We start from the raw sequence: 15338 nt of genomic DNA, 5'->3' as shown, positions 1-15338 counted from the left end.
CTCCAGCAGGTCATTTCACTGGATAGTTCTTCCTCTCTGGTCACTCCAGCAGGTCATTTCACTGGATAGTTCTTCCTCTCTGGTCTACAGCAGGTCATTTCACTGGATAGTTCTTCCTCTCTGGTCACTCCAGCAGGTCATTTCACTGGATAGTTCTTCCTCTCTGGTCACTCCAGCAGGTCATTTCACTGGATAGTTCTTCCTCTCTGGTCTATATCAGGTCATTTCACTGGATAGTTCTTCCTCTCTGGTCTACAGCAGGTCATTTCACTGGATAGTTCTTCCTCTCTGGTCTACAGCAGGTCATTTCACTGGATAGTTCTTCCTCTCTGGTCACTCCAGCAGGTCATTTCACTGGATACTTCTTCCTCTCTGGTCACTCCAGCAGGTCATTTCACTGGATAGTTCTTCCTCTCTGGTCTACAGCAGGTCATTTCACTGGATAGTTCTTCCTCTCTGGTCTACAGCAGGTAATTTCACTGGATAGTTCTTCCTCTCTGGTCTACAGCAGGTCATTTCACTGGATAGTTCTTCCTCTCTGGTCTACAGCAGGCCATTTCACTGGATAGTTCTTCCTCTCTGGTCTACAGCAGGTCATTTCACTGGATAGTTCTTCCTCTCTGGTCTATATCAGGTCATTTCACTGGATAGTTCTTCCTCTCTGGTCTACAGCAGGTCATTTCACTGGATAGTTCTTCCTCTCTGGTCTACAGCAGGTCATTTCACTGGATAGTTCTTCCTCTCTGGTCTACAGCAGGTCATTTCACTGGATAGTTCTTCCTCTCTGGTCTATATCAGGTCATTTCACTGGATAGTTCTTCCTCTCTGGTCTACAGCAGGTCATTTCACTGGATAGTTCTTCCTCTCTGGTCTACAGCAGGTCATTTCACTGGATAGTTCTTCCTCTCTGGTCTACAGCAGGTCATTTCACTGGATAGTTCTTCCTCTCTGGTCACCCCAGCAGGTCATTTCACTGGATAGTTCTTCCTCTCTGGTCACTCCAGCAGGTCATTTCACTGGATAGTTCTTCCTCTCTGGTCACTCCAGCAGGTCATTTCACTGGATAGTTCTTCCTCTCTGGTCTACAGCAGGTCATTTCACTGGATAGTTCTTCCTCTCTGGTCACCCCAGCAGGTCATTTCACTGGATAGTTCTTCCTCTCTGGTCTACAGCAGGTCATTTCACTGGATAGTTCTTCCTCTCTGGTCACTCCAGCAGGTCATTTCACTGGATAGTTCTTCCTCTCTGGTCTACAGCAGGTCATTTCACTGGATAGTTCTTCCTCTCTGGTCACTCCAGCAGGTCATTTCACTGGATAGTTCTTCCTCTCTGGTCACTCCAGCAGGTCATTTCACTGGATAGTTCTTCCTCTCTGGTCACCCCAGCAGGTCATTTCACTGGATAGTTCTTCCTCTCTGGTCACCCCAGCAGGTCATTTCACTGGATAGTTCTTCCTCTCTGGTCACTCCAGCAGGTCATTTCACTGGATAGTTCTTCCTCTCTGGTCACCCCAGCAGGTCATTTCACTGGATAGTTCTTCCTCTCTGGTCACTCCAGCAGGTCATTTCACTGGATAGTTCTTCCTCTCTGGTCTATATCAGGTCATTTCACTGGATAGTTCTTCCTCTCTGGTCACTCCAGCAGGTCATTTCACTGGATAGTTCTTCCTCTCTGGTCTACAGCAGGTCATTTCACTGGATAGTTCTTCCTCTCTGGTCACCCCAGCAGGTCATTTCACTGGATAGTTCTTCCTCTCTGGTCACCCCAGCAGGTCATTTCACTGGATAGTTCTTCCTCTCTGGTCACTCCAGCAGGTCATTTCACTGGATAGTTCTTCCTCTCTGGTCACCCCAGCAGGTCATTTCACTGGATAGTTCTTCCTCTCTGGTCACTCCAGCAGGTCATTTCACTGGATAGTTCTTCCTCTCTGGTCTATATCAGGTCATTTCACTGGATAGTTCTTCCTCTCTGGTCACTCCAGCAGGTCATTTCACTGGATAGTTCTTCCTCTCTGGTCTACAGCAGGTCATTTCACTGGATACTTCTTCCTCTCTGGTCTACAGCAGGTCATTTCACTGGATAGTTCTTCCTCTCTGGTCTACAGCAGGTCATTTCACTGGATAGTTCTTCCTCTCTGGTCACTCCAGCAGGTCATTTCACTGGATAGTTCTTCCTCTCTGGTCACTCCAGCAGGTAATTTCACTGGATAGTTCTTCCTCTCTGGTCACTCCAGCAGGTCATTTCACTGGATAGTTCTTCCTCTCTGGTCACCCCAGCAGGTCATTTCACTGGATAGTTCTTCCTCTCTGGTCACCCCAGCAGGTCATTTCACTGGATAGTTCTTCCTCTCTGGTCACTCCAGCAGGTCATTTCACTGGATAGTTCTTCCTCTCTGGTCACCCCAGCAGGTCATTTCACTGGATAGTTCTTCCTCTCTGGTCACCCCAGCAGGTCATTTCACTGGATAGTTCTTCCTCTCTGGTCACTCCAGCAGGTAATTTCACTGGATAGTTCTTCCTCTCTGGTCACTCCAGCAGGTCATTTCACTGGATAGTTCTTCCTCTCTGGTCTACAGCAGGTCATTTCACTGGATAGTTCTTCCTCTCTGGTCTATATCAGGTCATTTCACTGGATAGTTCTTCCTCTCTGGTCACTCCAGCAGGTCATTTCACTGGATAGTTCTTCCTCTCTGGTCACCCCAGCAGGTCATTTCACTGGATAGTTCTTCCTCTCTGGTCACTCCAGCAGGTCATTTCACTGGATAGTTCTTCCTCTCTGGTCTACAGCAGGTCATTTCACTGGATAGTTCTTCCTCTCTGGTCTACAGCAGGTCATTTCACTGGATAGTTCTTCCTCTCTGGTCTATATCAGGTCATTTCACTGGATAGTTCTTCCTCTCTGGTCACTCCAGCAGGTCATTTCACTGGATAGTTCTTCCTCTCTGGTCTACAGCAGGTCATTTCACTGGATACTTCTTCCTCTCTGGTCTACAGCAGGTCATTTCACTGGATAGTTCTTCCTCTCTGGTCTACAGCAGGTCATTTCACTGGATAGTTCTTCCTCTCTGGTCACTACAGCAGGTCATTTCACTGGATAGTTCTTCCTCTCTGGTCACTCCAGCAGGTCATTTCACTGGATAGTTCTTCCTCTCTGGTCACCCCAGCAGGTCATTTCACTGGATAGTTCTTCCTCTCTGGTCACTCCAGCAGGTCATTTCACTGGATAGTTCTTCCTCTCTGGTCACTCCAGCAGGTCATTTCACTGGATAGTTCTTCCTCTCTGGTCACTCCAGCAGGTCATTTCACTGGATAGTTCTTCCTCTCTGGTCTACAGCAGGTCATTTCACTGGATAGTTCTTCCTCTCTGGTCACTCCAGCAGGTCATTTCACTGGATAGTTCTTCCTCTCTGGTCACTCCAGCAGGTCATTTCACTGGATAGTTCTTCCTCTCTGGTCTATATCAGGTCATTTCACTGGATAGTTCTTCCTCTCTGGTCTACAGCAGGTCATTTCACTGGATAGTTCTTCCTCTCTGGTCTACAGCAGGTCATTTCACTGGATAGTTCTTCCTCTCTGGTCACTCCAGCAGGTCATTTCACTGGATACTTCTTCCTCTCTGGTCACTCCAGCAGGTCATTTCACTGGATAGTTCTTCCTCTCTGGTCTACAGCAGGTCATTTCACTGGATAGTTCTTCCTCTCTGGTCTACAGCAGGTAATTTCACTGGATAGTTCTTCCTCTCTGGTCTACAGCAGGTCATTTCACTGGATAGTTCTTCCTCTCTGGTCTACAGCAGGCCATTTCACTGGATAGTTCTTCCTCTCTGGTCTACAGCAGGTCATTTCACTGGATAGTTCTTCCTCTCTGGTCTATATCAGGTCATTTCACTGGATAGTTCTTCCTCTCTGGTCTACAGCAGGTCATTTCACTGGATAGTTCTTCCTCTCTGGTCTACAGCAGGTCATTTCACTGGATAGTTCTTCCTCTCTGGTCTACAGCAGGTCATTTCACTGGATAGTTCTTCCTCTCTGGTCTATATCAGGTCATTTCACTGGATAGTTCTTCCTCTCTGGTCTACAGCAGGTCATTTCACTGGATAGTTCTTCCTCTCTGGTCTACAGCAGGTCATTTCACTGGATAGTTCTTCCTCTCTGGTCTACAGCAGGTCATTTCACTGGATAGTTCTTCCTCTCTGGTCACCCCAGCAGGTCATTTCACTGGATAGTTCTTCCTCTCTGGTCACTCCAGCAGGTCATTTCACTGGATAGTTCTTCCTCTCTGGTCACTCCAGCAGGTCATTTCACTGGATAGTTCTTCCTCTCTGGTCTACAGCAGGTCATTTCACTGGATAGTTCTTCCTCTCTGGTCACCCCAGCAGGTCATTTCACTGGATAGTTCTTCCTCTCTGGTCTACAGCAGGTCATTTCACTGGATAGTTCTTCCTCTCTGGTCACTCCAGCAGGTCATTTCACTGGATAGTTCTTCCTCTCTGGTCTACAGCAGGTCATTTCACTGGATAGTTCTTCCTCTCTGGTCACTCCAGCAGGTCATTTCACTGGATAGTTCTTCCTCTCTGGTCACTCCAGCAGGTCATTTCACTGGATAGTTCTTCCTCTCTGGTCACCCCAGCAGGTCATTTCACTGGATAGTTCTTCCTCTCTGGTCACCCCAGCAGGTCATTTCACTGGATAGTTCTTCCTCTCTGGTCACTCCAGCAGGTCATTTCACTGGATAGTTCTTCCTCTCTGGTCACCCCAGCAGGTCATTTCACTGGATAGTTCTTCCTCTCTGGTCACTCCAGCAGGTCATTTCACTGGATAGTTCTTCCTCTCTGGTCTATATCAGGTCATTTCACTGGATAGTTCTTCCTCTCTGGTCACTCCAGCAGGTCATTTCACTGGATAGTTCTTCCTCTCTGGTCTACAGCAGGTCATTTCACTGGATAGTTCTTCCTCTCTGGTCACCCCAGCAGGTCATTTCACTGGATAGTTCTTCCTCTCTGGTCACCCCAGCAGGTCATTTCACTGGATAGTTCTTCCTCTCTGGTCACTCCAGCAGGTCATTTCACTGGATAGTTCTTCCTCTCTGGTCACCCCAGCAGGTCATTTCACTGGATAGTTCTTCCTCTCTGGTCACTCCAGCAGGTCATTTCACTGGATAGTTCTTCCTCTCTGGTCTATATCAGGTCATTTCACTGGATAGTTCTTCCTCTCTGGTCACTCCAGCAGGTCATTTCACTGGATAGTTCTTCCTCTCTGGTCTACAGCAGGTCATTTCACTGGATACTTCTTCCTCTCTGGTCTACAGCAGGTCATTTCACTGGATAGTTCTTCCTCTCTGGTCTACAGCAGGTCATTTCACTGGATAGTTCTTCCTCTCTGGTCACTCCAGCAGGTCATTTCACTGGATAGTTCTTCCTCTCTGGTCACTCCAGCAGGTAATTTCACTGGATAGTTCTTCCTCTCTGGTCACTCCAGCAGGTCATTTCACTGGATAGTTCTTCCTCTCTGGTCACCCCAGCAGGTCATTTCACTGGATAGTTCTTCCTCTCTGGTCACCCCAGCAGGTAATTTCACTGGATAGTTCTTCCTCTCTGGTCACTCCAGCAGGTCATTTCACTGGATAGTTCTTCCTCTCTGGTCACCCCAGCAGGTCATTTCACTGGATAGTTCTTCCTCTCTGGTCACCCCAGCAGGTCATTTCACTGGATAGTTCTTCCTCTCTGGTCACTCCAGCAGGTAATTTCACTGGATAGTTCTTCCTCTCTGGTCACTCCAGCAGGTCATTTCACTGGATAGTTCTTCCTCTCTGGTCTACAGCAGGTCATTTCACTGGATAGTTCTTCCTCTCTGGTCTATATCAGGTCATTTCACTGGATAGTTCTTCCTCTCTGGTCACTCCAGCAGGTCATTTCACTGGATAGTTCTTCCTCTCTGGTCACCCCAGCAGGTCATTTCACTGGATAGTTCTTCCTCTCTGGTCACTCCAGCAGGTCATTTCACTGGATAGTTCTTCCTCTCTGGTCTACAGCAGGTCATTTCACTGGATAGTTCTTCCTCTCTGGTCTACAGCAGGTCATTTCACTGGATAGTTCTTCCTCTCTGGTCACTCCAGCAGGTCATTTCACTGGATAGTTCTTCCTCTCTGGTCTACAGCAGGTCATTTCACTGGATAGTTCTTCCTCTCTGGTCTACAGCAGGTCATTTCACTGGATAGTTCTTCCTCTCTGGTCTACAGCAGGTCATTTCACTGGATAGTTCTTCCTCTCTGGTCTACAGCAGGTCATTTCACTGGATAGTTCTTCCTCTCTGGTCTACAGCAGGTCATTTCACTGGATAGTTCTTCCTCTCTGGTCTATATCAGGTCATTTCACTGGATAGTTCCTCCTCTCTGGTCACTCCAGCAGGTCATTTCACTGGATAGTTCTTCCTCTCTGGTCACCCCAGCAGGTCATTTCACTGGATAGTTCTTCCTCTCTGGTCACCCCAGCAGGTCATTTCACTGGATAGTTCTTCCTCTCTGGTCACCCCAGCAGGTCATTTCACTGGATAGTTCTTCCTCTCTGGTCTATATTAGGTCATTTCACTGGATAGTTCTTCCTCTCTGGTCACTCCAGCAGGTCATTTCACTGGATAGTTCTTCCTCTCTGGTCTACAGCAGGTCATTTCACTGGATAGTTATTCCTCTCTGGTCACTCCAGCAGGTCATTTCACTGGATAGTTCTTCCTCTCTGGTCTACAGCAGGTAATTTCACTGGATAGTTCTTCCTCTCTAGTCACACTAATCAGCAGTCTTTGGTCAGAACAAAAACCTGTACATGATTGGAGACTCCCTGTCTTAGATGCCCCCCCTTCAAACATTATGTCCATCCCACTCTCTCCATGTCTTGCTGCATGTCTTACATGTAGTTGCGGATGGAGTCCGGCAGGATGACCACACAGCGCTGGCCCTCCTTCAGCTCCTGAGCCATCTTCACTGCTGCTGCCATGGCAGTGCCAGAGCTGCCACCTGCAGAAACCGCATTATATTAAACACATTATATTAAATGCATTATATTAAATGCATAATCTGACTTTTTCACAGCAACCATTTTGTGTCTAAAAGGCAGGAAGTAACACAGGTGCAGGCAGAACAGGGTGAGGGTTTCCAATTTCCAATCCATTTAGGCGTTGCAGTGCTGGGGGCCCTCATTAATGTTTTGCTTACACCTGTGTTACTTCCTGCCTTTTAGACACAAAATGGCTGCTGTGAAAAAGGTGGATTATTAGACTAGAGGGATCAAATAAACAGGGCATTCATAACCTACTAGGCATCTCGCATGCTAGGCGTGCTTGATTCCTAGGCTTGCCCGCTGCACAGCCTCGCCCACCCTGCAGCTCGCCGAGCTGGTCCTGCAGCTCGCATACACAGCTCGGCTGCTGCCCGGGTGTGTGTATTATTACTTTGTTACATTACACCACTGACTATGATTGTTGTCAAACCTCAATGGCATCAGTTGGCAAGTGATCAGAACCTACCGCATAGAAGCCCCTCCTCTCTGATCAGCCTGCGTGACATGGCAAAAGACTCTTCATCATTAGACTTATACCATGTGTCGATCACCTAAAGAAAGTGGGCAGAGAACACCAGGAAGTAAGAGCACTCATATTCACGCATGTCACACATCGCACATGCTCAAAACATGACAACTGTGGCTGAATTCTAAAAAGCTGCTAGAAAAAAAATCTTCTATGCGCAATGCGTATGCACACGCAGACAAAATACACTCACCAGAGATGGGAAAAGTATACACATAACTTTACTTAAGTAGAAGTACAGTTATTTCTGTAAAAAAAGACTGGTAAAAGTAGAAGTACTGATTCAACTTATTTACTCAAGTGTCGAATCAAAATGAGCCTGTTTTGAAAATGTAATGAGTACAAAGTACAGATATTTGCGTTAAAATGTAGGGAGTAAAATAATAAAGTTGTCAGAAAAAATACTCTGTAAAGTACAGATACCTGAAAGTTCTACTTAACACATTGAGTGCCAAGGACGTCTGTGGACGTCCTAAAAAAAAGTAACGAGGAGTGCCAAGGACGTCTGTGGACGTCCTAAAATCATAATTCATATTATTCCATAATTCTGCTGTTTAAGGTCGTACCTAGCCAGTGAGCATGAATCCCTTCAAGGGATCACACGGCGCCAGCTTAAACATCGTCACAGGAGCTGCTCCACCCACCTCAGATCCTTTACTTTGTACAGGAGACAGCGGAGAAAGCCGTGATGAAAGTGGAAACCGATGCATGCTTTCTGCCAGAGCCGTATATATTGCTCTGTCTACAGCGGACAGTGGGCTCGGCTGCATCCGCGCTCACAACTGAGCTCTTATGCTTCTATCTATCTCCACACGATTTCCTAGAAAGCCAGCATCCGAAGCCGAACGGCCAAGCCTTTTCGTTCAGTCGCGTTTGCCAGCGCGCATCATTTCCTTGATGGGCGCTGGGATCTGTCCGGGGCAAAAACGGAGTCGAGAAAGCAAACTCTGTGCGTGTGGGGAGGAGCCCGCAGCTCAGAGGTGGAGAGGGGGGGGGGGGGGGAGAGGGGTGTGTGGCACACACGCTGCACAGAAACCACACCACACGCCACCACATCAGAAAACACCAGCCAGAGTCAGTGAATGTGCTCGAAATTAGAGTGCAAAAGGTATTCATAAAAGGGACTATATCTTGGAAAGTAAAAAAAAACGACAGAAAACCCTTGAAAGTGCACTTTTTTCAGAGGCTGTCGTTTCATAATGGAACTGTCTAGAAACAAAATTTCTTCTTTGGAAGAAGCAGGAGTGTTCAATGTTTCATTAAAGTCCAGCCCCGTTAATATAGCCATAATAGAAAAAATTCTATAGCTGTTTTCAACTGAATGGAAGTGAATCTGGCACAGGCTCCAGACAATTTTACTGAAGCGCTGTGGCACTCAATGTGTTAAGTACTTCCCATCTCTGACACTCAGACTCACAGATCTATCCAGCACTGTGGGGATGAAATCGTATCCAATGCCCTCTACTTCATATAGACTCTTATCGGTTTCATTCAATTCTTCTGGTTCAGCCAGGATGGAGCCCTCGGGGTCCACACCCACAATCTAAAACCAAACACAGACAACACTGATGATGTGTGGAAACATTGTCATTGATGATTGTATGAGCAGAATATACGCACATAAGTCATTATGCGTTCTGGGTTGGTAGGAGCCGGGGTGCACTTTTGATTAGATACAGTTGCATGCTGTCATAAAAAGTCCTCTACTTGACTTGAAAACACTGTGTTTAGTTTGGTTGGAGTGAAAACCTGCATACACTTAACCCTCCATTACACATACATGCCTACCTCTGAACTAACATTAGATTATTTGTGACTTCACTGTTATATACATTGAGTACAGTGAGTGACTTCTTTACATGCAGTTAAGTTAATAAATATGAATCTTTCAGGCCATTTACACCTGGCACTAACATGCGTTTTCTGTGATCAGATTGCAATCGGATAGTGTTTGACCACATTACCCTGATTTCATTTAAACCTGGCGTTAACATGCGTTTTGGGTGATCAGATTCCAATCTGATTGCAATTTGATCACCCAAAACGGGTGTTCTCTCAATCCGCATACAGCAACTGTATGCGGATTGAGAGGACACATTGAATGCAGAAGTGAATGCAGCTGGGCACCACATGCACAATAAAATGGCTGGTATGATATGAGGAGGTGAGCCAAAATGCTTACCACAAATAAAGCAAAACCGGGATAAGCGCTCTTTGCCGTATAGAACTGTGCATTTTGTGCTTTGATACATGGGTTATTGATTAGCTTTGAGTAAAATTCCAATGACAGACATGATGAGGTCAATGTAAATCTATCTATGAGCAAGATTTATAGACGAAAAAAGCAACTGAAAGAGGTTGTTGATCACAGTGGAGTGTGTGCCTTGCCTTGATGTTGGGGCACTTCTCCTTCAACTTCCGGGCAATACCAGTGATGGTGCCACCGGTACCAGCTCCAGCCACCAACATATCCAATTTACCTGAAAGAAAAGGCACCTTTGCTTTTCTAATCTGCATAGCGAGATTCATTATGCTCAGTGGCCTTGTGGTCTGAGTGTCCGCCCTGAGACTGAGAGGTTGTGAGTTCGATCCCCAGCCGAGTCATACCAAAGACTATAAAAATAGGACCCATTGCCTCCCTGCTTGGCACTCAGCATCAAAAGTGTTGGAATTGTGTCATTCCCGAGCGCGGCACTGCTGCTGCTCACCGCTCCCCCAGGGGATGGGTCAAATGCGGAAAACAAATTTCACACTCAGGTGTGTGTGACAATCGTTGGGACTTTACCTTTACTTTATTGTTGGCTACTTATTTGTGCCTAAAATATACCAGAGAAAACAATGCAACATTCTGCCCATGTGCCAGTCCTTCATACAAAAAAAGAGAAGAAAGACAAATAGAATACAAACCATCACACTGCTCCAGGATCTCCTCGGCTGTGGTATCATAGTGAGCCAAGGGGTTGGATGGGTTACGGTACTGGTCGAGGATATGCGAGTTGGGGATCTCATTCTTTAAACGCCAAGCCACGCCCACATGGGATTCTGGCGAATCAAAGCGCGCAGAACTCGGGGTGCGCACAATCTCTGCCCCAAGAGCTCTCAACACATCCACCTGGAACATAAGGTTGGATTTCAATTAAGACACTGGCGCAAAGTCTGCCAGGAAGGGACTTGTAAAAATAGCTGCCTCACCTTCTCCATGCTCATCTTCTCAGGCATGACGATGATGCAGCGATAGCCTTTCACTGTAGCTGCCAGGGCGAGGCCGATACCTGCATCAACCACGACAGACAGCTGCTCATCGTTTGGCCATGATGTCACAAACAGATTGATGCTACTGACTCTGTGCTTTTATGAGATATCTAAAACCATGGTCAACCTAATGGTATGTTCATGAGGCTGACACCTGAAGGACTGATATTCACATGTTTACAGTGGGGATAAAACATGGGGTCGTTAAGTTATGGTTTAGTCTCTCTAGCCACTAGGCTATGCCGCTGCCAACAAGGCAGGTTGGCTGCTTAGGCACTGTGGTGGAAAAGTTGAAGTTCCATTATTTTTATAATGAATAAGCTATAATTGCATAACACATTATTAATTGGTATAGGTTATTAGTCATAAGACAGGCTCATATAGACAGACATGGACTGCACTATGCAGAGACACATAACTAGCTTATCAAGCAGGAGATTTCTCCCCTTTGCTCTGGCCTTCAGAAACTCAGCATGACAATGACCATGAGACAGGAACGCTTGCTGATAACAGCCTCCCAGTTAGACTGCACTGACGCACACACATTTACAAGAGATCATCCCATTCCTCTCCCCCCTCTTTTCCTGCCAGCGTATGTTGAATTGTGACATCGCCACTGAATATTTGGACTCTGTACATTATGATGGTACATTGAGATTCAGTCCTCCTATAATGCAGTTTATTCACCTTATTCTTTGCCCACACATGGACGCTTCCGCATTACGTCATTTCGTAATAGTATTTCCGTTTTGACTTGCCAAAAACCCCGCAGGCAAAATGGCCGCGCACACTCCCCTCCTAAACTGGCAGAATTAATCCCCCATAAACTAACATATCTTGGCCAATACGTATGTAACATACAAAATAAAAGTGGTCATGCCTATGTTCCCCGGGTTCTATGTTCCCCGGGTTCTATGTTCCCCGCTCCTGCTAAAAAGGGTTCTATGTTCCCCGGGTCCTATGTTCCCTGCTCCCGAAAAAGGGTCCTATGTTCCCCGGGTCCTATGTTCCCCGCTCGTTCTGCGTAAAGTCGGCGAGTGCAAACCGCAATATATCGAGGTTGTGAAACTTCATTGACAGACTGCATGAGGGAAACCCCCCCTCCCCTCCCTTTTCTGCAGGTTTTTCTTGATTTACAAACATGAAATCAATGTCTACTTTGCATCCTGCATGCTTCCCCACCATGCACCTGTGTTGCCAGAGGTGGGCTCGATGATCGTGTCTCCTGGTTTGAGGATCCCAGCTCTCTCGGCGTCCTCCACCATCCGCAAGGCAATTCTGTCTTTCACACTGCCTCCCGCGTTGAAGAACTCACACTTGGCCACTATGCGCACGCACGCACGCACGCACGCACGCACGCACGCACACGCACACACACGCACACGCACACGCACACACACACACACACACACACACACACACACACACACACACACACACACACACACACACACACAGAAGGAAATGTTGATTCACTCACTGAGTATATGGTTATCATCAAGTTTGTTTCATTTTGAGTCTGAAAGTATGTGTCGTACCTGTAGAATGTTTTTTTTTTGCATCATTTTTATTATGACTTATTGTTAGGGAAACATTGTGGTGCCACCAGGGGGAAATAACCAATTAAGCTAAACACGCTTATTCCTTAAATCCCCGCACAATCAATTAGTCTACCTCATACTTTGCAACACCAGCCACTACAGTGAAAGATGACCGAGCCAGAGGGTATTATGTGAAACGACTGAGCTAACATGAGCCGATTTTGGAAACGCAAGTAGAGAGGGGTCGTCCAAAGGTCCAGAACTTCTCTCCCTTGCACTCACAAAACAGAAGCTCATAACTATGCACTATGAAACGTTCCTTTACGCATGTACGCCAACACAGCAGCCAAATGGTACACATTCTTACGAGCTCCAAATCTGCTGGGAACTAGACAGAGCAAAGAGTAATCCCAGTCATGTGAAAGCCATGGAAGTATTGAAACAAGGCCCTTTGTCTCGTTAAGCCACGGGAACAAACGAGGCTTGACTTCCAACAATTAAGGAGGGTAAAGCGGCTTTCTGTGGGAGGTTTAAACTGATGCCTATGACAGGGATCATCCTCGCTGAACCCAAAAACCCCACAGGGCTGCCAGGACAAGATGGTACAGCTGTACCCAACAGGTCTCCACTGATCCAAACACCTTGCTGTTTAAAAGAGCGTACCCACTGGAGAAATTACATCATAAAGGAAGTTGACCAATTATGTCCAATGACAACATGGGACAATGTTGTCTACATTCTGAAAACGGAGTGTTCTTATCAAGTTCCCCTCCCCTCTTATCAAGTTGGCTCCATCTCTGCCAGTCAAAAGAACAACAAGTCTTTCCTGTTTACCTCTCCGTCCATGGGAGCCCACAACCTCAGACAAAACCCCTACAGGGACACAGAGGGACACAAACAAGACACACGATCCCTTAATGTTCCCTTGTTAACAAGCAGGGAGTCAATGGAGAAAGGGAGAGTGCTATCACAGGTGCCTGATCAAGGCAGTGGGCACTTCTATTTGCATGCTTGTCTGAATGCCACATTGGCCCATACCAGCTGGCGGGGGCGGAGTTTTTGCAGGCAGACGAACATGGATTTCTCGATGCAGGAAACACATAGAGAAGGTAAACACTGACCATTTGCTTATAGAGCTGGCTAACATTGCAGAGTTGACACCATGTTTGTTGAATACCCTATGCTGAGAACAGCGGGAGGAGTGCCATGTTTGTGAGAATAGAACAATGCGTGACGTCAGGCTCTATATATTACAGAGATTATAATGATACAAAATGGGTTGAACATCGGCTAAGCCTTCCTTTAAGTCCTGACTTTGTAATCTCAAGATCAAATCTATCAAATCTATGCTCAGCATTTTCCCTGTGTCCCTTCAACTCGCTAACCTTCTCAACTTTCTGTTGTTCCGGTAGAAGAGAAAGACACTGATCCTTATACGACCCTGTCCATCTTCCCCACACCATTTACACCACCAGGTGTCTGGGTCACGTGACTCCTGTTGGCTTTGTGACACAAAATAACTGCGGGGCGACCAGCTGATGCACCACAATGTGTAAATCACTCAGTGACACACACGCATGCGCGCGCACGCACGCACGCACGCACGCACACACACACACACACACACACACACACACACACACACACACACACACACACACACACACACACACACACACACACACACACACACACACACACACACACACACACACACATGTCTAAGAGTTATTTCAGGCAACAAACTGAGTTGATGTCAAACTGGCCCAAATACAAAAGACAAAGAAAAGAAAAGGAAAACAACGATGCTGATTTCAAGACCAATTCAGAGATAGTAGTGTAAAAATGTGAATTAATACCAACAGTGGAACAGAATGTTTTATAAAATGTAACATATAAAATATAGCCATTGCATTTCCTTTTGCATGTGATGACAAACACAGACCTAGACTTGCTAATCACAAAAGCAATGAGGTGCAATATTTCAAAATTGTGCTTTTTACAGCTGCTTAATGGATATGTTTCACAGGTATACAGGAATATTCACATGATATCATGAGTGTGTCTGCGTCAGCCTGTCTCACAGTTTGTTTTTTCTGATTTCCCCCACCATTTTCTCCCCAAATGTACTTGGCCAATTCCCCCTGCTGGCCCAGTCGCTACCCCCTCTGCCGATCTGGGGAGAGTCGTAGATACATACATGCTTCCTCCGATACATGCGCAGTTGCCAGCCGCTTCTTTTCACCCAACAGCGGGGAGCTTCACCGACAGGACCTAGCACGTGGGAGGATCACGCTATTGCCACCAGTTCCCCTCCAGTCCCGACCGACCAGAGGAGGCGCTAGTGCAGCGACCAGGACACATACCCTCAGACCCTCAGACCCCCCCCGCAGACACAGCCAATCGTGTCTGTATGGACGCCCGACCGAGCCGGAGGTAACACGGGGGCACGAACCTGCAACCCTCGTGTTGGTACGCAGGGAATCTACCGCTATGCTACCCGGACGCCCAGCGTGTGTCACAGGTTGACGTTGTGTATTGTTGGCTGTATGAATGCAGTTACTCACAGATCTCACACTTAAGTCCAAAGGCTTTGGGGATCTTGTTCAGACGAACAAGTGGTGTGTCTCCAATCCTCTTGAGGATGTTGGGGAGGATTCCAGGAGCCTTGGTGCTGTGATGTAGACAGAAACTTGTATATAACCATATAACTTATTCAGATATAGTGGTTCAAAATCCCAAACCTTCCCCAAAAGAAGGTACCACATTCGGAACAGTAAAATAAAATGTACATCTCACCTATCAGATTGAAAAGTTTGCAACATAATTTGAATATGATTTTTTTGTTGTGTCATATTTAGTTGTTGATTAGTTATGCCAAAAACATTGGCTGGTTTAACAATAATAACATACAATGTTTGTGATAAGCTGCTGTGGCCCATTTGGAAAAACAAAAGGCCAATGCAGCT

The 15338-nt window shown here is 46.5% G+C and overlaps 1 protein-coding gene across 3 annotated transcripts in view; it reads right to left on the bottom strand.

Moving 5' to 3' along the window:
* Positions 1 to 15338, bottom strand: part of cbsb (cystathionine beta-synthase b) — a 28848-nt gene that overhangs the window by 8666 nt on the left and 4844 nt on the right. For all 3 annotated transcript variants that reach the window (XR_014552750.1, XM_083638009.1, XM_083638008.1), the window contains exons 3-10: positions 14937 to 15043; positions 12018 to 12152; positions 10769 to 10848; positions 10484 to 10688; positions 9965 to 10056; positions 8994 to 9119; positions 7517 to 7601; positions 6902 to 7007 (exon numbers count right to left, since the gene is read on the bottom strand). Coding sequence is in view for 2 of the 3 variants with exons in the window: in XM_083638009.1 (XP_083494135.1) it covers positions 6902 to 7007; positions 7517 to 7601; positions 8994 to 9119; positions 9965 to 10056; positions 10484 to 10688; positions 10769 to 10848; positions 12018 to 12152; positions 14937 to 15043 (936 nt within the window). In the remaining variant the exon portion in view is untranslated. The remainder of the gene's footprint in view (positions 1 to 6901; positions 7008 to 7516; positions 7602 to 8993; positions 9120 to 9964; positions 10057 to 10483; positions 10689 to 10768; positions 10849 to 12017; positions 12153 to 14936; positions 15044 to 15338) is intronic.

Source organism: Poromitra crassiceps (assembly GCF_964638095.1).
Source record: "Poromitra crassiceps genome assembly, chromosome: 6".
NCBI lineage: Eukaryota > Metazoa > Chordata > Actinopteri > Beryciformes > Melamphaidae > Poromitra > Poromitra crassiceps.
The sequence above is the reverse complement of the archived record's forward strand: the minus strand, read 5'-3'. Positions and strand labels throughout refer to the sequence as shown.